Consider the following 27,095-nt stretch of genomic DNA (forward strand, 5'->3'; position numbering starts at 1 on the left):
AATCTCATAGCTTTAATTCCATCATACTTTGTTTCCTCAACAGGCTTTGGGCATTCTTGTATCTTCTCAGTTTTAATGCTAATTGTAGCCATTTTGAATCCCCTAACAACTGTACCATAAAAAAGATGAGAAATACAGTAGGTATCTTCAAAGGCTCTTGCTTTATTTCATCTGCAATTGCCTGTTTATTGTATCTATTCCTCTAGATAGGATTTAGAATGTGTCTAATTGTGTATTTAATTATATGCAACCTCATTTCTCTCATGATCTGTTATCAGCTCTTTTAGAAGACTCTTTTGCTGTGCAGCTCTTGGAAGCAAAAAGCTTTAATTTTAAGAGAGGAAAAAAAATAAAACTGACACCTTACTAACCTTGTCCTGGACTGTGGCAGGATAGCAAAAGGAAAGTTTGTCATTTTTAGCATGTAGGCAAAACCTTGCTTGGCCTAGTCTACTTTAGCAAAGATTGATACTGTTATTTCCTCCTTTTATCTCGATGGGAATTTTTTCAATGACAACTCCCTCACAGTAAAACAGATCAACTTTTTGTCAATGTGTTTTGTTTTCTCATTCTCTTAGTATACATAGCCAAGAAGTGTAAAGAGAAACAAAAGCAGAAATTCCTCAGACATAGCTGAGATAGAACTATTTCCCCTTCATACTAATTATAGCAATGATAAATAGGTAATTGTCTAACAGAAGACATGCTTCCCAGAGATTTTCCCTCTGAAATTAAAATTGGCCCTCTGGCGGTTATTTCTACCATAGAGCTCTCACATAGCTCCTTGAAATCATCTGCCAGCCATCTGCCAAAGCTTTGCTGTTATTGATAAGGCAAGAGAGCCACTGAAGCATGGAGGTTAAAACGTTGAACTAGAACTGAGAGGCCGCAGTTGCAATTACGACATCAGCCATGGAATATTACTGGGTGACTTTAGGCCAGTCATTTTCTCCTAATTCACTCAGGGAATTGAAACCCTCTGATCAGGCAGGGCATAAATCTAACACAAATAAATCTGATTTGTTTCTCTTAGGATTTGAACCGAAAAAAATACAAAAGTGTGAACACAAAAGACCAGGTGAAATATTCTGATTTCTTCAGGCATGGTCTGAGAAATGCCTTCCAACCAAGCTTACCATTGCGGGCAGAGGTTAATTTCATTAGTGTTGTGACAAAAAAATCAGAAACATGGACATTTGCAGATAGGGAAAAAGCCAATACTACTACTTATATAATCCTGGATTTGAGAGAAATATAACATGAGCATCTTTTGACTTTGTAGTCTCCTCCTTAAAGTATATTAAGTAATATCAAAGTATACACTGCTTTTTATACATTTCTTGAACTTTGGTAAACTTTTAATCAATAGGATAATGTAGATAAAAGAGAGGAAACAATGAGTGAAGGAATATCCTGATGGTACTTCGTGGATTTTGGGAAACAAGCTTTAGCTGATGAATGCTGATGTCGTAACAAAAGCTTTCGCCTTTAAAATGCCACAAGTCTCTTCGCTGCTTTTGTTGCCGCCGCCGAACACTTTCTCCAGCTCCACTTTGCATGCTCGTCCGTTAGACCAGGGCTTTTCAACCAGTGGTACATCGTCCGTTAGACCAGGGCTTTTCAACCAGTGGTACATTGGCACCTGGCAGGTGGTACGCGACCATCCTAGAAAAATGGTAGCGGGGAGGGGAATGAGCTGAACCTGTGGCAGCACCACACAAGCCTGAGCGAGAGATGACTGGAGCTGCAGGGCTGTCAGGGCTCAGTGGAAGCACCAGGATCAACGCCAGGCTCCAGTTGGAGCTCGGCGCTGATCCTGGTGCTTCTGCTGAGCCCAGAAGCGCCGATCAGCTGGAATGTTGCAGCCTCTCCAGGGTCTTGTGATTTACATTCAGATGCTTGGCAACTGATTCATATTTATGACGGTCACAGTGTCCCAGGGTCATGTGAAGTGACCAAAACCTGCTGCAACCACCCAGCAGACGGAGGGAATAAAAACCAAACACCCCCCCACCCCACCCCCACTGCCAATCCTCAACAGAAATGCTCACAATAATGAAAACCTCAGGCAGGAGGAAGAGCGCCGCCGGGCGGGCAGGCAGGTGTCTTGCTCGGCTGTGCCTTGGGGGGCACTTTTTTCAGTGCCATTGTAACTTCGAACAGTCACTAAGCGAACTGTTGTAAGTCGAGGACTACCTGTATTTCATCACTTTTTTCCTTTTTTTTTTTGACACCTTGCTAGGCGACTGGTGGCACTCGGATGTTGTCATATCCTAAAAGTGGTACAATGGGTGAAAAGGTTGAAAAGCCCTGCGTTAGACTTCTTCCAAAAACTGGCAATACAGCTGAACTCCTAATAACGGGATCATATCAAAGGCTTCCACTGAATTTCCGTGACAAACCCTTCCTACAAACTCCGCGTTAAAACATTAGCAATCGGATCCCTCCTTGAAAAGGAATCAAACTGCACTTCCCCACTTGCAGGAAGAGTGTCTCTTCCCGGTCATGTGATCGCATCTGGCCAATAATTATCCAGCGCCGAAACGGCCTAACCGCTTTCTCATTCACCATGGAAACAGTCACATTCTTCCGTTCCCCGTCTTCCTCGGCATCGACCCCTGGGCAAGTGAGCGGCAGCTTTATCTTCGAATCACAGAGGAAGGCGGGCCTTCAAGGTGCATCACGCCTTACGCTAGAAATTCGCAAAAGGTAGCCTGGCTGGGGGAGGAGGAGGTAGGAAAACGGGATGTGCAGGTTAGACGAGGAAGAAGCGACTTAGCCAATGAGCGGTCGCTTAAGAAAGGTGGAGGCGTGGTCTAAGGAACCGATTGGCATGGAGCCAGCCAATGCTGTGCAGCCGCGGCTTGGGCTCCACGTCGGCATCGGGGCGACCAAGATGGAGGCGCTGATCCTGGTAGGAGCCTGAGGGGCAAGAGAGGGGAGAGGGAGAATTGCTGGGGTGCGCGCCTGTTACCATGGAGACGGGCAGGTGGGCGGGGCGGAGCTAGTCGGTTGCTGCTGGGGTGCTTCTGGGCCTGGGCTTGAGCTCCTCTGGAGGAGTCCGGGCCCAGCCACCTGAGGAGATGCCGGGAGGCTGGGCGAGTCCATATGGCGGAGAGGGGACAGCAGGCTGAGGATGAGAGAAGCTCCAAGTGCTGCTTGACACATCAGGCAGAATGGTACAGAGCAAGGAAAGTTCCTGTCTAGTCTTAAAGAGATTCTCTGCTCAAGGCTGCAGAAATGTGAGGCAAGCTAGCTCTGTTTTTATAGAAAAAAGAATCCTGTGGTTGCTGTTCCATCTATGAATTTCATCAAGGAAAGGACAAAAAGCCATGTAAAGTCTTTTCGTTCCCATTCCACAGATGAGTAAAGTAGGACTTCCATTGAAGAAAAGCATTCCTGAACTCGGTCGTTCTTAACTGCTTGCTGCTGACCTGGTTTCAGGAGCAGGAGATTTTCCCCAGAAATATGTTTGATTACAGAACTGCCTCTTAAACCAGGAGGTTGTGAAACAATATTTCAAGGACCTTGGAACTTCTTTGGGATGAGCAGTGGTGCAAAACAGCTGGGTCTGAATGTGATCTGCAGTGTGCATCAGAGGCAGTCACGTGAACAAAATTCAGATGCTTGGCAACTGATTCATACTTATGACCGTTTGCTGTGTCCCAAGGTCAGGTGATCCCCTTTTGCAACCGTCTGACAAGCAAAGTCAATGGGGAAGCCTCATTTACTTAACAACCGTGTTACTAACTTACCAACTGCAGTGATTCACTTAATAACTGTAGCAAGAAAGGTCGTATAATGGGGCAAAATTCACTTAACAAATGTCTCAACAGAAATGTTGGGCTCAATTTTGGTCGTAAGTCGAGGACTACTTGTATAAAGTACAAAGCATATTCACTGTATTTTATTCATCTGATTCTGTTTCCATTTTGGAACATGTGCCCCTTTTAAAAGCCAATAAATCTTTGTCCCATGAAAGGTGTCTGCCCCAAACTTTTGAGGACATCTGGAGATACAATACCTTGATATCATAGGAAGACAATTGAAGTCTCCATGTTAGAATAGTACAAATTCAAAATAAAATATCCAACTCTCACTTCACAGAGGTCAAACAGCTACAGGACAGATACAAATACAAATGAACAATGGGAAAAATGTCCTGCTTAATTTCTTTCAATAACCTACACTGGAGCATATTAGAAAATGGTAATGCTGATCTAGCCTTTAACAGATAAGAAATAACAGCCCTGCTAATCTAGTCAAATCCAGTCCAGCATGTTATTTATTATAATGGTCAACCATATTCCTCTGATACACCACAAATTTTACGAAGAGTTCCACCTCCTGTTACCATCCATTGATTGATTAGTGATAAGAAACCTGACAACAATATACTTTCTGAAATTGAGCAAATAATCCTAAATGCACTTGTTGGGAGTATGTTTCATTTGAAATCAGTATCACTCTTGTTCTTTTCATAAGGGTTCTAGTGACAGTTGATTTTCCATGAGTATGCAGCACATATCTTGTAAAACATAGAACATTAAATGTTCACTGACTGCTAGCTAAGTATCTACAATTATACCAGAACATGGGTTATTATGAAATCACATTTGCATCTTGTATGTTTCTATTTGAAATTTTGGAATCCTGTTTAGCACAATCTTAGTTGAAGTCTTGACAGCTTCTAGAAATATATCCTGCTGAGAGTAACTTTCAGTTGGAATCTCTGTGCTTTATAAATTGTTTTATAGGTTTGGGTTGAAATCTTGGGGTACTCAATAAAGTCCCCAACCCTGTGGTGTTGGCCTTATTCTGAACAGTGGAGAACCAGTATGTATTCATCTCTTTGTCAGCCACATTTCAAATACATAACATGCCATTAATGCAAATACAAGATCAACAAGATACTCTGAGGTGCGTGATATTTTGTAGGAGCTGGAATGTATTTTCATGTTTGAAGAGAAAAATATTATGGCATAAAATTATAATAATAGATGGAATAATTTATAATTTTCAGCATTTGATAACATTTTGAATCTGCTCCTGGTATGACCAGCTACCTCACTAAAATTTATGATTTTCAAATTTTGACTCTTCTGCATCCCAATCTCTTTTTCTTAATATTTACTATGCTTGTAGTGAAATTAAAAATACCAGAATTTATCCCTGTGGTCTAATAACAATAATGCTGGGAAGGTCTGTTTTTTAGGGGGCAGCAGTTATAGTTTTCTAAAGCAGGCTTAGTAGATGTCAGACACATGAGATAATGAAACCTAAATATGTATCAGACAATGCCTCAAAATAATACAAAGGACATAGAATTAAAGAATGATAGGCCTAGGACAGTGATGGTGAACCTATGGCATGGGTGCCAAGGTGGCACTCAGAGCCCTCTCTATGGGCATGCGTGCCGTCGCCCCAGTCCTAGGCCTTCAGCTGGGTTTTATAAAACTTTTTTGCTTTAGGACTCCGCCGTCGTGTGCAAAAAAAAAAAAGGTTCAATCAATCAGTCAATTTCAACTTCTTGCGGAGGAAAAAAGATCTTGCAAAGTTGGAATTGATTGATTGAACTTTTTAGTCCACCCAGTCTGCCGTTACCACTGCAGCCAAGCCCACCCAATGGGCCACGCCCACCCAATGGGCCATGCCCACCCAATGGGCCACACCCACCCGGCACCCTACGATGCATAAGTGGGTTTTGGGTTGCAGTTTGGGCATTCAGTCTCTAAAAGGTTCGCCATCACTGGCCTAGGAATTTGTCTTGGAACTCATGGTTGGCAAGTCTTGGCAGTATAATTTAAGTATAGGTAAAATGCCTTTGAGTCAAGCTTGATTTTTGTTGATTTCATGGATGTAACCGTATAATATTCTTGGCAATGGGATGGAAGTAGTTTTCGAGGTGGAAGTAGACTTTTTTTTTACTTCCTAATATAGCTTGCAATTTGTTCTAGTGGTCTCCCATCTAAGAACCTGCCAACCCTGATCCTCCTTAGCATCCAAAGTAGGCAGGTGCTTCTACCTGCTATTGTTTGTTGAACAGCAGAGAATCAGAAATTCTACTGCAGATCTCTTAGTAGAATTTGTAAAATAGTGGGTTGTCTTGCTCTAGCTTAGGGGAACAGTAATAACACTGACTATAACAATACAAAAATTGTTTTGCAAAAAAAACCTAACCTCCTGATACTGGGAGTTCTTTTGGATAGAGATGATTTGATTTGTTTGAAGAACTAAGATGTTTTTTAATGATCTCACATTCTTTTCCCCTTTATTATTGCCAAACATTTATCTTTGCACTTGGGGGTCCAATTAAGATTTTCTGTGAGAAGCAGATAGGATAAGGTGCAGAAATTAGTGTTTCTTATGAATACCTATTCTAGCTGGCAAACTATTGAAGCATTAGTGGAATGTTGTAACATGGAATAGCTAAAATCACAATTATTTGCCAGATGTTGAAAATATTTGCAAAAATTTAAAATAATGTCACTCTTCTCATTTTTATTTCTAAATAATATTTTTATGGAGGATTTATGTTAGTAATCTGATGGATTTAATACTGTTATTTTTACATGACCCAATAAATATTCTGTGAATGTATCAATTTATAAACAAAAGCTGTTTGGAGTCATCCATAATATGGGAAGGGGTCCTGAGAGTAAAAAGTTTAAGAAATACTGCTCTATAGCAGTGATTCTCAACACGGTCCCTGTGGGCCCTTATGAAGTCATGCTGTATTGCTAGGGAGCCACAGTAAATTTCTGAGAGAACTATTCAAACTTAACAGCAAGGCATTTGTCATAATTCTCATATTTCAATATCTCTGCTAATTTCAGCAGCATAATAAATGAAAATGGCTACAGTTTATAGTACAGTATATGATACAGATTAATAAACAGCACAGACAGTAAAATACTTTGCACAGTTACTGTGAGGGATCACAGAGGGTAAATGAGACTCAGAAGGGCTCCATGAGCAAAAAAATAAGTTGAGAACCCCTCCACTGGAAATAGAAATAATATTCAAAACAATCATAATAGGTCAAAGAAATGGGACTGAAAATAACAATGCAATTTAAAAGAAGTGAGTGCATTTAATAGTTCCATGGTTTTAAAATAATTCGTCAACTGCAAACTTAAAATGAGCCATCAGTGTGCTGTGCCTGCAAAGCCAGCTAATGCTTTTTTTTAGGCTCTGTGAACTGAAACCTGCTTTGCAAATCACAGAAGCAATTGTTCTACTCTATTCTCCATTGGACCGACCTCACCTCAGTTATTGTGCTTAATTCTAGGTACTATGCTTTGAAAAGGATCTAGGGCAGTGGTTCTCAACCTGTGGGTCGGGACCCCATTTGGGGTCGATCGACCATTTCATGGGGGTCGCCAAGCAAAGCTGTCCGCCATTTTTTTGTCCGCCATTTTTTTCGTCCGCCATTTTTTTCCTTTTCCGGCGGGTGCCTTACCTCCCTTGGGCTGGGCCAGCTGGTGGTCGGCCTGCTCCGTCTCTGCCGCTTGCCAGCTACGCCTCGGCTGGCGCAGGGGGCGGAACCACGCATGCGCGGCGCTCCCGAGCAGGGAAAGTCCTCGACTTACGACCGGTTGGGTAGTCCTCGACTTACGACCGGTTGGGTAGTCCTCGACTTACGACCGGTTTAGTCCTCGACTTACGACCGGCTTAGTCCTCGACTTACGACCGGTTGGGGTTGCGGCATTAAAAAGGTTGAGAACCACTGATCTAGGTAAAAAATTCAGCAGGATCAGAGAAAGGCATGATCAGGGGACGAAAAAGTATAGGCTATGGAAAAAGACTGAAGGAGTTGGGGATGTTAAAAAACAACAAGGAGGGACATGACAGCATTCCTGAAATAGCTTGAAAGGATGATTTATAGAAGCAGCATAATAACTCTTCTTTCTCATTCCACAGTACAGAAAGTGGATTAATAAATTTAAGATAAAGTCAGATTCCACTTGAAAGATAGAAAAAAAATTCTGAAGAGTCAGAATAGTTGATATTGATACCAGTTACACAGGAAACTGGTGGGCTCTCCTTATTGTGTTCATGCTGCATGTCTGGGATGCTATAATTTAAATTCCTGCACCAAGCAGGAGATCCAACTTGATGGTCTAACAGGCCCCTTCCAACTCTGATTCTCTTACTCCTCTTCTGGATTATCCAGAGATAATGGCAAATAAGATTAGTATTTGAGATGGGAAAATGAGTTGAATGTTTTCAATTTTGCAGGTACCCAACAATGCTAGTTTTTCTTTGAAAAAAAAAAGTGAGCTGATTTGATTGTAAACTTTACACAGCAATGTTTCCAGAACCTGCATTAAAAGGGTGCTTAAGGTCAGTCTCTTGTAAACAATAGCTTCATTTATTGATTTATAAAAGATATAAGCCATCTTGGTTTCATTACCTTCTGTAATCTTAAACTCTGGACTTGCTGGTGTGTTATACCTACCTCTTTAAAATTAGAGATGTACCTCCTGAGGCTCAGAGCTACTTGTGGCTGCAGAGACTTCCCAAACTTGCTATCAGATTATAACTTTTAATGTGGTAGGATAAATGATTACATATATAACTAGAAAGTAATCATGGTAAGTATAATTAATTTCAATTAAATATAAATGAAATGAAAGTTTCTGGTGAAGCCCCATCTATTCCTTTTTGTCATATACCCAATAAAAAATTGGGCACCACTGCATATATGTTACTGTTGCATTACTTCAGTGACTTCAAGACTTGGAAAGGCAATATATGGGTCAACTACTAGACTTTCTTGCTTGTTTAGCTGAATAATATTCTGGATGTGTGTTCCTGACAATACTTCAGTTTAGTTCTAAACAGTCCTGAACAGTTTAATTCAGTTTAATAGTAGAGTAAATGGTATAATGCAGTGATGGCGAACCTTTTAGAGACCGAGTGCCCAAACTGCAACCCAAAACCCACTTATGCATCGTTGGGTGCCGGGTGGGTGTGGCCCATTGGCTGGGTGTGGCCCATTGGGTAGGTGTGGCCCATTGGGTGGGCGTGGCTGCGGTGGTAACGGCAGACTGGGTGGGACTAAAAAGTTCAATCAATCAATTCCAACTTTGCGAGATCTTTTTTCCCCCTGCGAGAAGTTGAAATTGGCTGATTGATTGAACCTTTTTTTTTTTTTTTGCACATGGCGGCCGCAGCCCAAAGCAAAAAGGTTTTATAAAACCCAGCTGAAGGCCTAGGACTGGGGCGACAGCGCGCGTGCCCACAGAGAGGGCTCTGAGTGCCGCCTCTGGCACCCGTGCCACAGGTTCGCCACCACTGGTATAATGCTTTTAGTTATATAGCTCACTAAATGACTCATTTTATTAAATGTATGTTCTTCTTTCCCCTTGGCAGGTTGCAAAAGGGTTTTAAAAAAAATCAAAATAGCATGAGCATTTTTACCTTTTTATTTGTTACTGATGTACATGATACCATATCAGGGATCTTAAGTCTGTCGTTTCAAGATAATCTGACCTCATGGAATGCCGTGAGGTTAAAACAGGAAAGATTTTTTTTAAAAAAATATTGTCAACAATGCTTTTTGGAGAAGAAAATGCTCTTAACTCTGCACAGAGAAATTGAAATTGCCTGCAGGTAGTCCATTTTGAATTTGCCTTTTGCTACTTTATTATGATGGTAACTGACGTTCTTGTGAGCAATGTTTTTACGTATACCCATTACATGCTAAAAACCTTGGTCTGTTCAATATTACAATACATCTGTTGGGAGGTTGTTTGGTTATTCTCCTTTTATATTTAATTACCTATGGTTTAATATCATTTTACAAATGTACATGAATAATCCAGAACTGAATTGATTTTGAACCAACATTTTAAAGTTGTAAGCTGTCCAGAGTTGCCTTGTGGCGAGATGAACAACAAACAAACTTAATAAAATAAATAAAATATTCAGGTTCAAATACCATTTTATTTAGATTGCAGGAAGCAGATGATTCTTATCCATTTTGGAACTGTGGGAAACTAGTATTCATATTGGAGTTTAAACTGAATGTTTCACTGAGGTATTATATATCTCTATCTGGAGTTGGTATATAATCTATTTGAGACTATGACAAAAAAGAAACTGCAGCTTTTTTTTAATCTTGAGATGCAGAGGCAGAGCCTAGAAACTGATTGAACATCTTAATAAAAATGGGGCCACAGTATGGTCTCTTTAGAGATCTCTTAGGCTATTTTCAGACATCTTTGTGCTGTGTGCATGAAGATAAAATTGAGAATGTGCTTCAATTATATTCTTTCTGACTGAACTATTCTAACATGTACTGAGTGGGACAGTTTTTGAGAAGCACTACATTAACCATGTTAGAACAACTTTCTTGGATAAAATAGTATTGCTTCCTGAAGATATGGTTTGCCGTTTGGTGGTTAGAATTGGTTGTCACAATTAAAGATAATATATCAACTACATCCATTTTTGGCAAGATCCATACTAGCAATGTTGACATAAGTGTTTTGCATCCCTGTTGGGTAGCTCTTACATTTTCTACTTTGAATTGCTTAGAAAAAGTGATCAGAAACCTCAGTTGGTTTATAGTGCTGGTCTGTTGACCAAGGTGCTTTTAATAAGCTTCATCAACCATTGAGAGCACAGTCCAGTGTATTTTTAATAAACGATGAAACTCAGTATGCCTTGGAATCAGAGTATCTGGAAGATCATCTTACCTTTGAGAGTCTGCCTGGGTATTAACATATTCAGAAGAGGTCCTTTTTTGCATTACACCATCATCTGAGGCATATTTATTAGGAATATGAGAGGGAGCTTTCTGGGTGAGAGATCTGAATCTCTTGGCCAAGAGAAGGCAGTTTCATTAAATCACTTGTCTCTATTTTGATAAGCAAATAGATTTTTATTCAGTCATGCGGTGGGCTTTTAAGCTATTCACAGAGGGATTAATGGATGCATGCTTCATTTTTTAAGAATATATGTGTCTGATTTTTAAGAATATATGCGTCTGTTACTCTTTATATTTTATCATTTTTTTAATATTGTTAGCTGCCTTGAGCAACGTTGATAATAGGAACGTGGTAGAATATATTTCATCAATAAAATAAAAGTTGCCGTTTCTCCCCACCCTCCATTTCTAATAATGCAGATCAGAGTGTATGGCAAGACAAAATATGAAGCACACAAAGTAACAATTTATACTACCAAGAGTTAATAAAGCTATAAACCTACATTCCGTGCATTTGAGATGGATCTCAACACGAGTTATTTCTGAGTGTCAGTCACATGAGATTGGATTATAAAGCATATTGCATTAGTGTATAACCCCACCCACCCCAAAAATCATTCACAGAGCTTATCAAAGTGAGTTGTTCACATTCTCAAAAGTGGGAGGAATTATAAACCAACTTTCCCTAATCTGATGGATTCTGTAATGGCTCAGAGGTATGAATATCATTAGGGATTACACAACAAGGTTAGACTTTCCCTGAATCTAACTAACTGCAGTTTGGCCAAACATCGTCTATAACAGAAAAGATTTAATTCTTGAGTTTCTTAAGAACTACAGCATTGATAATGTTGGGCAAAAATACAGGTAGTTTATTTTGCTTTGGAGTGTGTGCCACTTTTTCCACACTGATTACCTAACTTGGAAAAGGTATGAGTTGGGCCCATTAGATTCTAACAATATTTTTTCTCATCTTTTCATTATCTTGCATGCGGGCTATATTGGCTTTCTGTAAACTTCACTTGAAATGGCTCTGCCTCCTCCATGCAGCTTTTCCAAATGTCTTTTGCAAATAAAACAAACACATATACAATTCCTCCCACCTTCTCTCCCTTTCCAAACACTCTTCTTCCTCAGGGATCCTGGCAGCTGTAAAATCTTTATGGCAGTGCTACTGCTATCCTGCCGACCATCTGGGCCACTGCACACCTAGTTTAATTGACTGAACTTTAATTTATTGAAACTTCAGAATTAAATGATCAGAATAAACTGTGCAGTAACTCTTAATGTCTTGTTCAAATGGTTGATTGCTCAAAGCAGCCTTTGGCTTGAACTGGAAGGTTTCAGAGGAAAACAAAATATGCCTCTTCTGGCCTTCTAGTTAGTGCTCATTATAGATTTAAACTTTGTTTAATCTCTTTCTCTCCAATATAAACTAGTCTCTCTGCTAAAGAGATGTATAAATTCTACCCTGGTATGCATATGGTAAGCATCTCTTTTTTTTTCTTCCTGGAAATAAAACAAGTCCTAGTCATTTGTCCATATTTGTGGCAGCATTCAGTCTGGATTAGATCAGGTAACTGAATGCTTCTCTGATATATTAGTCACTGGTTGCATAGCTTTAGATATTTGTACTGTTGTGCTTGCAATTTCCAAGAACTTCAGTGCAGAATTCAGATTCCTTATCTTGCTGTAAAACGGAACTCTCACATTGAGATCTATACATATAAGACTCATGTGAAGTGAAATATTATAGAAAGGGAGGAAAATTCCTACAACACTTCTGCCTCCTATGCTTGTGAGATGAATTTGTGCATGTGTAAATAGGAAAGAAGAGAGTTGGAAAAACATTTGAATTTTCTCTGTTCATATTTGTTTCTCTCTGATAATGGATGAGAGAGCCACAGAGGAATCCTGATTTTTTTTTTCTCCATCTTCCTGTGGAAACTGGCAGTTTCTTCATGTTTCTCTCTTCTTATAGAAAACCCTTGCAATCCCAGTTCTAGCATCTCATTTTCTATAGCAAATTATTCTGACAAATCTTGTAATGAGAGAGTGTTCAATCGACAAAGAAGTTAGCCTATCAAGTTTGTTTGCATGACTTGAAAATATAGTTTGGAACAATATGATATACATGATAATAATAAGTCATCCTACATGGCTGGCCTAATTTATTGGTCTTGTGATCTAAGAACCCTCAATAATTGCAGAAATCACAGAATTCCCTAGAAAATAAAAGCATCTGCATTGAGAAGTGTTGAGTATTCCCAGCTCCATATGCCTTGTAACAATTTCTAAGTTCTAGTTCTGTGGGTTGCCTCGTGACAAATCTGGGTCCTGTACAAGCAGAACTGCTGGACACTGTAGAACAGAGGTGTCAAACTGCCGGCCCGTGGGCCAGTTGCATCATGTGGAGGCTGTACCCACCCCAGCTCCGGCGAGTTTGACACCCGTGCTGTAGAACTAGATAATATTCAGCTTATTATGGAATTCCATGACATACAGGTAGGTTGCTTTGCAAAACACTTATCATTTCAAGAAACCTGATTATCACTTGTTTTAAATTCTAGGTGCCAGACTTTGGTTTGTGATAGCTTCAGGCTTAATCTTAAGAAGAATAGTGTTGCCCACTTCCATAATTATCAGGAATTCTTGTTTCATAAAACTTAAGAAAAAGCATTCTGTCTGCTTCCTTGGCCTTTAACTATATCAGTAGCACAGTGTCTCAGGATGAGTAAACAGGCTTAAATTCTGTGTCAAGGTTGACATATCTGTGTGCAGGTCTGTTCCATAGATGGTCTTCTGCTCCCAGAGAGGAACTGTTACAGCGCTTGAGGTGAAGTTCTGTTATACACTTTGACTGTGGCTACATGGAAGTCAGTGCATCACAGAACTTTGTCTCGAGAGCTTTTCAGCATCCATCAGGGAAAAATTGGCTCTCCTCTGGCCCATTCTCTCTCCAGCTTCACCTCAAGAGGAATTTGGGAAGCTGGTTTATGCCAAGCCCAACTGTTGATGTTTGATAGGATTTTTATTAAGCCTATCTTGAAGCTCACCAGGAATTTTGTCTTGAGTTCTTCTTTGGGCAGAGGATGTGCTCTACCATGCAGCTACAGTCCTCCTGTTTGAATCCCATTAGAATATCTCATTGGACTCTAAACATGGCAAGAAAGTTGTCCATATTTCCATAATTTTGACTCTGTGTGTCAAGGTTGGGCTGGAAAGTTTTATGTTGCGTATTTACTTATGGAAGCTATAACTGGTCATAGGTCTGACAAGCTGATATTTGACTGAACCACATTTAGTTCTGCTATTGAATTTAGAGCAGTACCTTCACTTTGCAATCTGCAAAATTTATGGTCTTATCTTATTACTTCTCTCATAAAAAGGCTCAGGCTACAAGAACTTAAAGGTGAATTTTTTACAGGTACAGTGGAAATCCTCTCTTCTTTGCAATAGGATAGGATAGGAATAAGAATAAGAATTAATAGAAATAGAGCTGAAAGAGACGTTGGAGGTCTTCTAGTCCATCCCCCTGCTCAAGCAGGAGAACCTATACCATTTCAGACAAGTGACTGTCCAGTCTCTTCTTAAAAACCTCCAGGGATGGAGCACCCATGATTTCTGAAGACAAGTTATTCAACTGGTTAATTGTCCTCACTGTTAGGAAGTTTCTCCTTAATTCCAGGTTGAAACATTCCACATCACATTATGATTGGTCACACAGTCAACCAGATGTTTAGACTGGAAGATATTTTTACCCATCTACTGAATCTTTCCCAAGGACCTGTGATAGACAGATGTTATTGTTTGATGGTGTTAAAGGTATCATTACAGGATGTAAGCTCTTCCAAGTATAGCTGCCCTTTGCAATTGGCTGATGGTGATTTTGTCAATGCCAAGAGTGGTTGTGTGATGTTTCATATGTTTTCAGATTACACCCAAGACACCTATGACTATTGATTCTACGTTTGCTTTCTTTTGCCCCAGTTGTTATATTTGCAGGTCTTTGTATTTTTCTACAGTTCTTTTCTCTTCTGCTATCTCCAGGTACTGCAGCATCCACTGTCCAGACTTTTTTGTCTTTCTTAGCAACAATTGTTAAGGGTGTTGAATGGCAGGTGCTTGTCTGTCTGAATTCTAAAGTTCCAGAGCACTTCAGCTTCTTCATTTTCTACTATTTGTCTATTTTATAGTCCCACCAGTTCTTATGTGTAGGCAAATGGTATTTCTTGTAGTTATTTCAATGTACCATTATTGCCACTTTGTTTTGCCTTTGTTTTTGTAATCAGACTGAGATCTCCTTGCAGCAGCTCATTATTATTATTTTAGTAGTAGTAGTAGTAGTAGTAGTAGTAGTAGTAGTAGTAGTAATAGTAGTAGTAGTAGCATTTAAATTTATACATGCCCAACTCCCAGCATTTCTTACTTACTTACCAAGTGACTGTATTAGACTGAATAGATTGTAAGTCATGCAGACCTGGAATGATATATTGTGACAGATTTATTTCATCAGTAGAGCTATATGTGTTCTTCATATTTTAAAATGGTAGCAGACTAAAATGTCATTCGATCTCTGACAATTCATCCTCTTGAGAATCTCAAGATTCCCTTTAGAGAAAAAGAAATGAAGTTTCTAGTCCTTGTGAAGGGCTATGTGAAGTTTGAAAACATGTATATAGAACTATAAACCTTGGAATCAGCCCCACAGTTGTCAGTGTGGGAGTTTCAGGGTCCTTTTCTATGGTTTTAATTTGTTTAACTCATTACTATCACAACAGCTGAATAAAATTTGGGACAGAATGTAGATTTTATTTCACCTCAGCATCTATATACTTTAGTTTTGTTCAGTGTGACAATGATGAAGGTGATGCTATGCATCTCCACACGACAGTCTGATTTCAAAAACAAGTTGCACTTGGTGTTAATTGAATGGAATAGTGAATGTGTATCTTTTTTTTTTCCAGGAACCATCTCTCTACACAGTGAAAGCCATTCTGATTTTAGACAATGATGGAGACCGTCTTTTTGCTAAGGTAAATCATGGGGCCTGTAAAGAATGGAAAAGTTAAAAGTTTTAAGAAGAACTCAAACTGTAGCTCTAATTGCAAGGTTTGCCTGCGCTGCCTCCCCATTCCCCAAATCTGTAACTATTGAAAAATTTCTGGTGTAGAATTGCTTCTTTTTTTCTTTTTTAATGAAGCTATCACATCTGTTTCTGCTCTAGTGTATTATCTCGAGGGGCCAAGGAAATGTGTTTCCCACTTTATAACCTACAGCTACATTTGATTTGGGTGGAGAATTTATGAGATCTTGGCTCAACTTCCTCTTATCGAGATTCAAATGCTTTATATCTGTCTCAGTTCCCCATTGGTAGAAAACAGGGAGATGCCTGTCAGGGTTATTATGATGGAAAAGAAACTTAGAATACCCTTCCACACCTTATAGATGCGGCAGACTGTGCAATTAAATGAGACATGAGGAGTCATTGGCCCTCTCAATATTCTTGAGTTCATAATTTACATTAACTCCCAACTAGCATGTTTCTTGGAAATGGTGGCCTGACCGTATCTAACTGGATCCTCTGTTCCTGATTTTAGTATATGAAGTTGCCTTTAGCATGATTGTATGTTTTATTTGAATCTGGCCACTTGTTTTCTTTCTTTGCCTCTCAACTAATCAGCCTTTCTTTTCCCCTATTAGTATTATGATGACACCTATCCCACCGTCAAGGAGCAGAAGGCTTTTGAGAAGAATATTTTCAGTAAGACCCACCGGACAGATAGTAGGTTTTCCATGAACCATGATTTAATTATTTTCCAATATTTTTAATACATTCCAAAGGCCAGATCTATACCAGTGGGAAAAACCAGAATTAATGGGTACAAGAAAGTTTTAAGAACATTTTAAAGAATGTTGTGGGTTTTTTTTTTTCAAAAAAACCTCCTAGGTTATTTTTTAACTTATATTTCATTTTAGAAGAAATTTGCTACATTAAAGGTGAGCAGTCCATGTAGCTCTCTTATGACAAGTGATTGAGGAGACTGGGAATGTTTTGGCTGTGAAAAACTACGTATGAGGGGAAAGATGTTAGTGTTCTTTAAATTCTAGAAAGTGGATGACCCAGAAAAAAATGAACATGCTCTCTCCCTTGACCTAGAGGGCAAGACACAGAGTACTGATCTTGTTACAGAAAACATTCTTGGGTTGAATGTCAGGAAAACGTCCAAATAGTAAAAACAGTTGCACATTGGAACCAGCCTTTTCAAAGACGTGATGGGTTCCTTTTCATTGGTTACATTCAATGGATGGATACTAGTTTATGCATAGAGCATTTAGGATTCAAGCTTAAATGATTCTTTCAAATTCTATGAGTCTATCATTTGCTTAAGTAAAATTCTTTGAGAGAAGTGAGACCCACCAGCGTTGCCCAACCTATTCCCCTAAAGCCCCTCTGGATTTTGTTTTGAGTGAGCAACCAACACATTCGACGTTCAGTTTTAAGGTAAATTTTCTTTTTGATGCATCCTCTTACTACATAAAATCAAAAACTCCTCCTATATAAAATCAAAAACTCATATTCCATGACGGTAATAAGATACTGCTTTCAAATTTCTTGCCTCCTGAGAAGCACCCTACAGCTTTGTGCAGGTGAACTATAAGGCAGGAATGTGTGGATTCATGCTGCACCCTGCAATACATAACTGCTTTATGTAACACTGATTACAAATTGATACGAATGTAAGTATTGATAGGTAATTACAGTCTAAATACTTTTTTAAAGTAAGAGGCAGTTGTTTCTGCAGTAGTATGGATCCTCTAAAAAAAACTGCATTAACTCTGGGACAACATTTTCTTGTTAAGCAGCTTTTGAAAGTGAAGGGTGGCTGTACTGTATCAGAATACTATCATTACTCTGAATTGGAAATATAATTTAGTTGTATTTGCCTTCCTCCCTTCCCTCTTGTTCCAGGTGAGATTGCCCTCTTAGAAGGCCTGACTGTTGTTTACAAGAGCAGCATTGACCTGTATTTTTATGTTATCGGCAGCTCCTATGAAAATGAGGTATGATATTCTAGGAACAGCAAAGCAGCTTTTTGCAGTAGCACTTTTAGTTTCAATCTTGCGGACTTCTATATGAAGAAAACATTGTTGCCATCATTGTTATATGATGGCAACCTTAGGTTGTGTGAAAACTGAATTGCAAACTGCAAAATACTGACACTGTTGATCTTGGAACAGGATGTTGTGGCAAGATTGAATCATTACCCTCTCTTATCCCATTTTAAACTGAGAACTCTCATATATGCTTAAGAGGAAGGACTAATGGCGCATACATAGATGCATAATTCTGGCACACCATGCCTACTTTGGTCCCTAGTGACTTGTAGCAAAACACCAATCTTTTCTGGGAAAAACTTCCAAACATTCCAGAATGAATGTAGTCTTTGGGTCATTGTGTATGCATTTATGTTGATCATAGGGATGTGCTTTTTCTTTGCAGCTGATGCTAATGGCTGTGCTCAACTGCCTCTTTGACTCACTCAGTCAGATGTTGCGGTAAGAAGCTCCTTATTGGTATATCTGAGGTGTATGGGAGCTGACGTGCAAGATGTCTAAAGGGAATTTATTAGAGAAGACTGATTTTCTTTCTCAGAAATAACCAGATTTTGATTAGACTACCCTGTCAGGATGTATTGTTATTACTTGTATTACTAATTTGGAGTCCATCTGTGGATTTGTGTGTTTGAGAATTGGTAACACCATATGGGGTTTTCAGGGACTGGGAAAGCAGGGATTTCAAGCTACTGGTTGCTTCATCCAGAGATAACTTAGTTCCCTTTGCTTCAGCACACTCAAGTAACACTGGCTGCTCTGTCCTCCTACTCTGCTTATCCTCTTATCTTACAAGCTTTTTTCCATTTTGGGGTGGGAGGAGTTGCATTCCATCTAGATAACTTGTTTGCTTCTAGTGGTACCATATCGTTGGTTGAGAAACACCATGTTAAAATAAAGAGTATGTGTGGGATTTCAGTTTTGAATCAGGTCCTGATCCTTAGAAACTTTAGAGGCTAAAGTGGTAGACAATGCCCCAGTTCCACACTCAGTAGTGTTCGGTATCTCTTGCAGAAAGAATGTGGAGAAGCGAGCTCTCCTAGAGAACATGGAAGGCCTTTTCCTGGCAGTGGATGAAATTGTGGATGGGGGGTGAGTCCACTGTCTTTAGAAATCTGATCATGCTCAAATTTGGCTTTGCTTGTATATGAATCTAGTGCATACCTCTGGACAAAATATGCATTCTCAATGGTAAGAAATTCCTTGGGTTGTTTCAGGAAATATCAGTCTTTGTTACTCTTGCTACCCCTCCCCTCTCAAGAGCCATCAAAGAATGTAGTTCAGTTTGGTGAACAATTATTTCTTTCTCTCTTATAGGGTGATTTTGGAGAGTGATCCCCAGCAAGTGCTACATAGGGTAGCCGTACGTGTAAGTGACCTTTTCTTCCTTGGCGGCCTGTCCAATAGGCAGGAGCTTTCTGACACAATTGGCTGACAGGCAGAGGCAACAGTTACTTAGCTTGTATTTGCAGCAGATGAAAGGATGTCACAATTCCATATCTTTTATCTGGGATTGTCTGCAAGTGGGCTGTAATGTTGTGGGGGCAGGAGAAGACAAAGGATGCACTCTTGATAAGCAATTGGCCTAAGTGGCAAATTGTAGTCCCTGATTTGGGAACAGAAAAGTAGGAGTCCATCAGATCTATTTTTCAGAAAGGTCAATGAGATATTCTGCATCCCACCAAACAGAGTTTGTTTTTCCTGTTTTAGGGGGAGGATGTCCCTCTCACAGAACAGACAGTCTCACAGGTATGTCTTCTTCTGGTCAGATTTTCTGTAGTGTTTTACATTTTGCATGATATCCTATTTCCTATAGGTCTATAGGTTTTATTTTTAAAAATTGCAATCTTTAAAGCTTAGTAAACAACATGTCTGGGTTCACATATTTAATATTAACTTTTTCCATATAACTATATTCAATACTGCACAATCCAGTATTTTTTCCTTAATCTTCCTTTCTTCCCCATATTTCTTCCCTTTTCTCCTCATTAAACAATTACAATTCTTAGTACTATTGATGTATACAAAATTAGGTATAGACATCTTCATCATATTTTACTAATATTATAAAAATAACAATAATATCAATTCATAAATCAATGTCCTGTTTTCATGCTCTTATTAAAATTTGATTTCCCATCGGTATTTAAAGTATCTTTTATGACAAAAATTAATTACATTTATATAGCTAACAAATTTTATTCATACCAATCTTATTTTCAAATTTCCCATATCAAAAGAAGAAAAAAAATGCTATTTTAATTCTAAATCATATCTTCCATTATAAAAATCTAGTTACATCTAAGGGTCATCCGTTCTTTTAATCATGTTCAAACAAGTATATTACAGAGATAGTACCCCCTCTGATAGATCAAATCCTCTGTGTTTTTAAGTCTAACTCTTGCTTTCTTTCTTTGCCAAGCAGCTTTCCAGGCCAAGGTAATTAAATCGCCCAAGAATTTTCTTTCTATTTTTGTGCAAGCTGCTGGGCATGAGAAAGACAATTTAGGTAGAATATTTGGGGGACATTCCCTAGACATTTCCCCTGCCCGCTCTATATTCAATTTTCTAGAATCTTCTTCCTTGTCATCAGGTGTATTTTGGAGAAAGGAGTAAAGGGTCTTTTGTATTTTCATTGTTATAGATAGGTCTTGGAGTATTTTATTTGTGTATGGCAGTCCATATTTCCCTTCTCCTATTTCCTCTATCTCTAGGTCTATTTCTTCTGCTTCACCCTCTGATTTCTGGTTTATTTGTTCATACTTTGTAGTCATTGTCTAGGATTGTGGTGGCGAACCTATGGCACGCGTGCCACAAGTGACACGCAGAGCCTTCTCTGAGGGCACGTGCGCCATCGCCCCAGTCCTAGGCCTTCAGCTGGATTTTATAAAATCTTTTCGCTTTAGGCCTCCGCCACCGTGTGCCAAAAAAAAAAAGTTCAATCAATCAATTTCAGCTTCTTCCAGGGAAAAAAAAGATCTCGCAAAGTTGGAATTGATTGATTGAACTTTTTAGTCCCACCCAGTCTGCCATTACCACCGCAGCCACATCCACCCAATGGGCCACACCCACCTGGCACCCGACAATGCATAAGTGGGTTTTGGGTTGCAGTTTGGGCACTCAGTCTCTAAAAGGTTCGCCATCACTGGTCTAGGAGCTTTCCAGTTGTAGCTTCAATTTGGAGATTTGGTCCTTTATATCATCTAGATCAGGGGTGTCAAACTGCCGGCCCGTGGGCCAGATGTATCATAGCGAAACCGCGCCCACCCCATTGCTGGCAATGGCAAAAAAGTCACGATACGTTATGACACGTCACGTGATGTTGTGAGTTTGACACCACTGATCTAGATTATTTTTAGTCTCATGGTTTCTTTTTATGTCCTCTTTGTGTACAAGAATTGTTTGATAAATTTGCTGTAGCATAGAGAGTATTTCCTTCTGAAAGGTATTTGTTTTTTCTTGAGGCATCATTCCTAGAAATCCTTTAGTATCACCAGTATAGAGTGGAACAAAATTTCCTTTAGTTTTCCGGTCTTTATATACAGTCTTTATAATCTAGTCCTATTTTATAGCAATATTTTATAGTAATCTTTTGTCTCAAGTATCCTGAAAATTATCAGTCAGGTAAGGTTATAATCCACAATGTGTTCCAAGTGTTCAAAATGTTCAACCTCCCTGCAGCCAGACGTATTTAAAAGTCAATTTTTTTCTTTCTCTCCCACTAGCTCTTGAGATTAAAAGTCCAAGCCCAGTAGGTATTTATAGTCCAAGGAGGTCAGGATGATAAAATTTTCCTTTATTGCCAGCTGTTCTCCCTTGAGCTGAAATTCACCAAGCAGCCAAGGAGCTAGTTGTAGTGCTGTACTCAAATCCACCACTAGATGTCATTCAAAGTCCATTTTCCACTCTTAAAACAAAAGGTTGATTTCTTATATTTCACCCAATAATTTTTTTTCAAAGAGAAAATCTTAACAATTTATCTCAGTTCTCAGATTTATTAAAACTGTAGCTTTGTATTACTTTCACTTCAGTATTGTGTATTTCTGTCCCCCATAAAAAATTTAAAATGCTGCTTCCGTTCACATCTGAAGGTTTTAAGCTTCTTGGGAGCCTTTCCCAGGAAATTCAGTTGTAAAATAGTAAAGAAAGGATCAATATTCTCACCCAGTCCAAACATGCTGTTTACAGTGTGCTAAATAAAGCTTTTGTTCTTCGGTTGTCAGCAGCTAATGGCTGGCCGCAGAGGTGTGGCCAGTCTTTCCCCTGCTGGTTTAGAGGGCTTTCCTTGGATCGAACGGAGAGACCACTGTCTTTCTGTGATCGACAAGGTACCCCCCCTTCTTTATCGCCTCTTCGGGGCGACTTTAGGCCCTTTTCAGGACTCTCAGCAGGACAAAATCGGGTGCAGAAGGCAGAGCTCTGTCTTCCTGTGTCCCATCTCGCCACAACGCAAAACCGGAAGTCGATATCCTATTTCCACATGCCTTGCTGCCCTTGTCTTTTCCTTCCAGTGAACCTTTCTTGAATTTACACTTGAAGACATTGATAGAGGCAGGTGTGCCTCTAATATCCTAGGGACATGAGGACACACAAATGCGAGTTTTGAAGCATGACGCAGAATTGAATGCGCCACTAGTCTTAGCTTTCATTTCAATGATCCAAACTTTGAATGTTTAGACTTGTTGAATAACCTTCTTCCGTCTGATTGTTCTCCCACTCTGGGATGAGCAAAGTTGTTATAACTTGGAAATATGTTTACAGAATTTGAAATGCTACAAAGTATTTTCATTAGTCAGTTGTGGTTTTGAAAAAATGGACTCCCCCTATTTTATTTAGGTCCCAGGATTTGCATTTGCAAACTAGTGCATGATACTAGTTTTGCCCTTCTCAGCTTTAATTTCTCTTATGTTATGAACTGCTCTTCTGAGATTTTTTTCTGTAAAAGAGTTATGTGGGTGGACAGAAATCCATGTCACCACCAATGTTTATCTTCTTCTTTTTGCAGGTACTGCAATCAGCAAAGGAACAGATTAAGTGGTCCCTTCTGCGATGAAGAACCATGTGGGATCTCCTCCATTGACCTGCTGTCTCCAGTTGAACCTCCTGTCTGTTTATCTTGCACTGACCAAATTATAACATGACCCTCATTTTTGACAGATCTCTAGCTATTTGCAAGTTTCATTGCTCTCCTACTGATTAGTGCTGTTGTATGGGGAAGCACTAATCAGTGTTATTGTCACATACACATCATATTTCAAGGATAGGTCAATTCAGTTCATTTTAGATGTTAGTCTCCCACCAATCTCTTTTTCCTCTGTAATGCAGAAATACAGTTAATTGTAATATATTTTGTCCACTTTCTTTCCAGCATTACCACTAGTCTAGAAGAAAAGCATACCAACTAATGTTTTAAATTTATTAATCAAATTTATCAACTTTATATAGCTGCCAGTCTTACCCAAAAGGACTCTGGGTAGCGCACAACATTAAATAAAACAGCCAAAACAGATAAAAATCCAAACGTCACAGTAATAAATAAACATAAAAACAAAAATACCTTGGATGAAAGAACAAAAATGGCCCTTTCAGCAATGGAGTAATCAGGACAGATCTGGGAGTCCCATGCCTGGCAGCATAAGTAGGGCACCAATCTAATTCCAGGCGGAAGGATGTTCCATAAGGTGGGCACCACAGCAAAAAAGGTAGATCTCCTGGAATCCACCAAACGTAAATCCCTAACCAACAATAATCCCACCCCTTAGCATGCATTCTGAGCAAGATCTAACAGGGCAGGTTGTAATCAAGGAGAGATGGTTCCTCATATAGCCCAGTCCGATGCTAAGAAAGGCTTTAAAGCTTAAAAACAGCACACTGAATTGAAGCTGGAAGCAAACTGGCAACCAATGCAGCTCTTAGAATAGAGGTGTAACATGGACTGCCTAGGAGCACACATAACGTTCTGCACTGCCACATTTTGTACAAACTAAAGTTTCTGGATAATGTTCAAGAGCAGCTACTATATTGACCAATGCAGAATAAAGCCTATGACTTGGAAGCAATATTTTTTACTACATATTATACATGCCCATCACACTATTTTATTTTTGGTTAAGCAGGGTTATACAAAGTATAGAAAAAAAAAAGGAGAGAAATAGTATGGAAAATAAAGGAGAACAAAAATTCAATCTAATTTAACTCAACACCATTGGCTCTTCATATTTTTGCCATCCTTGCTTCCACTACCCTGTAGAAATTATGGTATTCAGTGTCATCATGTGTATTAATGTGGCCTGCTATCTTATTAACTGCAATAGAAGCAGGAAATTCCAGGCACCATTTTCTTACTGATAACCCTAACTTTCCTCTCGTCACACCCTCACCCCATTTTTAATCCGGCTACCTTTGACAACTGGAACATACAAACTGTAGTGTTACAATTCTGTTAGATGGGATCGGGATATAGAAACTTCCAAGCAGAGTTGTGTGTCTTACACAAACATGAACAAAGCATGAGATGACATTAAGCATTCAAATTCCTAAGAAATACTGTAGGAAATATATTTGTTTCACCCAAATCACTCAAATCAAGACGGGGGGTGGGATTCTGCTTCTTTTTAGTAGGACTCAAGTTTCATCTTCTAGGGCCAGCTTGCAGAATGATGGCCCAGAAGGCTAAAGAGGATTGCTGAACAGCACTATATGAGTTTCAAGAAAACCTAATGCACTATGCCTGACTCATCACAGAGCATGAACCAACACTAAAATTAACCCAGTAGGGTTATCCTGTTTGTGCGTAAGATGAAGCCTGGTGTCTTTCCCCTATAAAGTTGGTGGAATGGCAGTTAATAAATTTACAGAAAATTGTTGCCTGATTTTAATATTAACTGCATGGAGTAACCTGATTAGTTAAGTCATACTTGCCCAGGCTCCCCATCTGCAAAATGTGAAAAATATTTACCATAAATAGTTCTGTAAAAATGTGTATTCATTCCTCAATTTTCTTAATTTTTGTATATCTTTGCTAGCAAATGTTATCAGAGCTTCATGTGGGCTCTGTTGATATATAAAGATAACCAAGTGAAAAAGTAATATCAAAGATTGCTGCTTATTTAATTTATTTCAGATACAAAGCATGATTTATCAATGTGAATAAGCAATTACCCCTCTCCAAGTTCAGCAGGGCTAGTTATGTGAGAACTTAAACAAGTTTATAAAGCCTATATAAATGTCACACAGTTGCTGTCATCACAGTGAGATTCTCACCACATAAGACTAGAGGCACATCATCTCCCCCTCAAAATAAATATGAATAATATTTCTAAAGCTCTGGGCTTCCCTGGTAAAAGACATAGTCTTGAAAAAGATCTGGATCAATAATGAACCTTAACTAAAAATGCCTGCCTTGACAAAATCACTCCATAAACAATGCCAGAATAGCATCCAGATTTTCAGATATATCTTACTTTAGTTAAAGTCATTACTCATGACTTCACCATCCAAAAGAACCTGGATAAAAATGGGATTCATGGAAAAGTAGCAACAACAAAAGCCATTGCCTAATAAAAAAGATCGCTTATCTCAAATTTCTAGGCCACATCACTGCATTACAGTAGTTGGTGAAAACCAAAATCTGCCCTCCACAATAAAAACCTCAATCAAACTGATAAGAGAAAAATGTGGGTTAGACAGCATCACCACCAGATGGATTCGTAGCTGGCTGACTGGCCGTACTCCGCGTGTGGTCCTCAATGGAACTGCATCTACATGGAGGGAAGTGTGTAGTGGGGTGCCCCAGGGCTCTGTTCTGGGCCCAGTGCTCTTCAACATCTTCATCAGTGATTTGGATGAGGGGATAGATGGGGAACTCATCAAATTTGCAGACAACACCAAGCTGGCAGGAATAGCCAACAGTCCAGAAGATAGGCTTAAGATACAGAAGGATCTTGACAGACTTGAACATTGGGCACTATCTAACAAAATGAAATTCAGTGGTGAAAAAAGTAATGTTCTACATTTAGGCAAGAAAAACCAAATGCACAGGTATAGTATAGCTGGTACCTTGCTCAATAGTAGCAACTGTGAGAGGGATCTTGGGAGTCCTAGTGGACAATCATTTAAATATGAGCCAGCAGTGTGCTGCAGCTGCCAAAACAATCAAGTGCTAGGCTGAATTAACAGGGATAGAATCAAGATCACGTGAAGTGTTAATACCACTTTACAGTGCCTTGGTAAGGCCACACTTGGAATATTGCATCCAATTTTGGTCACCACAATGTAAAAAAGATGTTGAGACTTTAGAAAGAGTACAGAGAAGAGCAACAAAGATGATCAGGGAACTGGAGGCTAAAACATAAGGAGCGGTTGCTGGAATTGGGTATGTCTAGTCTAGTGAAGAGAAGGACGAGGGGTGACATGATAGCAGTGTGAAGTGAAGTGCTTTGCTACTTCAGGAAGTGATGATTCTCCATCATTGAAGGAAACATGAATTCTGCTTTGCATCAGGGAATTCTGCAGAAGAACTGAAGCTAAAGTGAACCTGGTTGTGCAGCAAGTTCTTGGTTCCTGCAAGTTTACAAGAAAACTGAAGAAGAAACAATTTAATGTTTTGGAATGGCTAGAATCACCATACAGAACTTGAAATGCTACAACTGCCTCAAGTATAACTCAGTCAAGGAAATTTGCTGTAGAAGAATAGCCCAAAATTACTGCATAGTGATATGAGAGACTACTGTAATTTGCAATTACAAGAAGCATTTTGGTAGCAACTATTACAGCAAAAGCTGGTGAAAGAATGGAGGAGTGTGTGTGTGTGATTACTTTTTCACAGAATATTGTGGATGATTTTGTTTAGGAAATAAATAAGCACCAAATGTTGGTGTTATTTATTCACCCAGATTTCTTTTGTATATCAGAAGCTCTGAAATGTTCAGCAGTAAAGATAAGCAAACATTCAGAAAATCTGAAGAAGAATTAAAAAGTAGCATAGATGGGAAGTTTCAGATCTACCCAACCCCCAAACCTATCCTTTCAAGGAACTTTATGTAGGAGTGAGGGAGCAAGTAGTTGAAATTTGCAGTTCACATTTGATAAATAATAAGTAGTGGTGTGCAATCGCATCCATGGGGAATGTATCAAAAAGTCAAGAATGACTGAAGCCCTATCCCTCTATATGCACATGCTACATTCACACAGTTACAAAAGAGGCTGGCCTTCTATTGTGTAACTCCATGTTGACTTTTGCCTACAGAAGCTCCTGCCATAC

At 39.2% G+C, this 27,095-nt stretch overlaps 1 protein-coding gene across 1 annotated transcript; it reads left to right on the top strand.

The window, feature by feature from the left end:
- Positions 1–2,816: 2,816 nt before the first annotated feature.
- LOC107294145 (coatomer subunit zeta-1) lies at positions 2,817–24,910 on the top strand. Its single transcript, XM_015823352.1, has 9 exons — positions 2,817–2,914; positions 15,685–15,753; positions 16,421–16,502; positions 17,691–17,782; positions 18,222–18,277; positions 18,848–18,925; positions 19,151–19,202; positions 19,544–19,582; positions 22,839–24,910. The coding sequence occupies exons 1-9, from the start codon at positions 2,834–2,836 to the stop codon at positions 22,884–22,886; spliced, it is 597 nt and encodes a 198-aa protein (XP_015678838.1). The 5' UTR covers positions 2,817–2,833; the 3' UTR covers positions 22,887–24,910.
- Positions 24,911–27,095: the final 2,185 nt, after the last annotated feature.

This window comes from Protobothrops mucrosquamatus, unplaced genomic scaffold, assembly GCF_001527695.2.
Source record: "Protobothrops mucrosquamatus isolate PMUCROS unplaced genomic scaffold, P.Mucros_1.0 scaffold1844, whole genome shotgun sequence".
NCBI lineage: Eukaryota > Metazoa > Chordata > Lepidosauria > Squamata > Viperidae > Protobothrops > Protobothrops mucrosquamatus.

Excerpts from the sequence above, each read along its gene's own strand:
- LOC107294145 (XM_015823352.1), top strand. The coding sequence starts at position 2,834 with ATGGAGCCAGCCAATGCTGTGCAGCCGCGGCTTGGGCTCCACGTCGGC. Across the intron at positions 18,926-19,150 it reads GATGAAATTGTGGATGGGGG|GGTGATTTTGGAGAGTGATC; the intron begins GTGAGTCCACTG and ends TCTCTCTTATAG. Across the intron at positions 19,203-19,543 it reads TACATAGGGTAGCCGTACGT|GGGGAGGATGTCCCTCTCAC; the intron begins GTAAGTGACCTT and ends TTCCTGTTTTAG.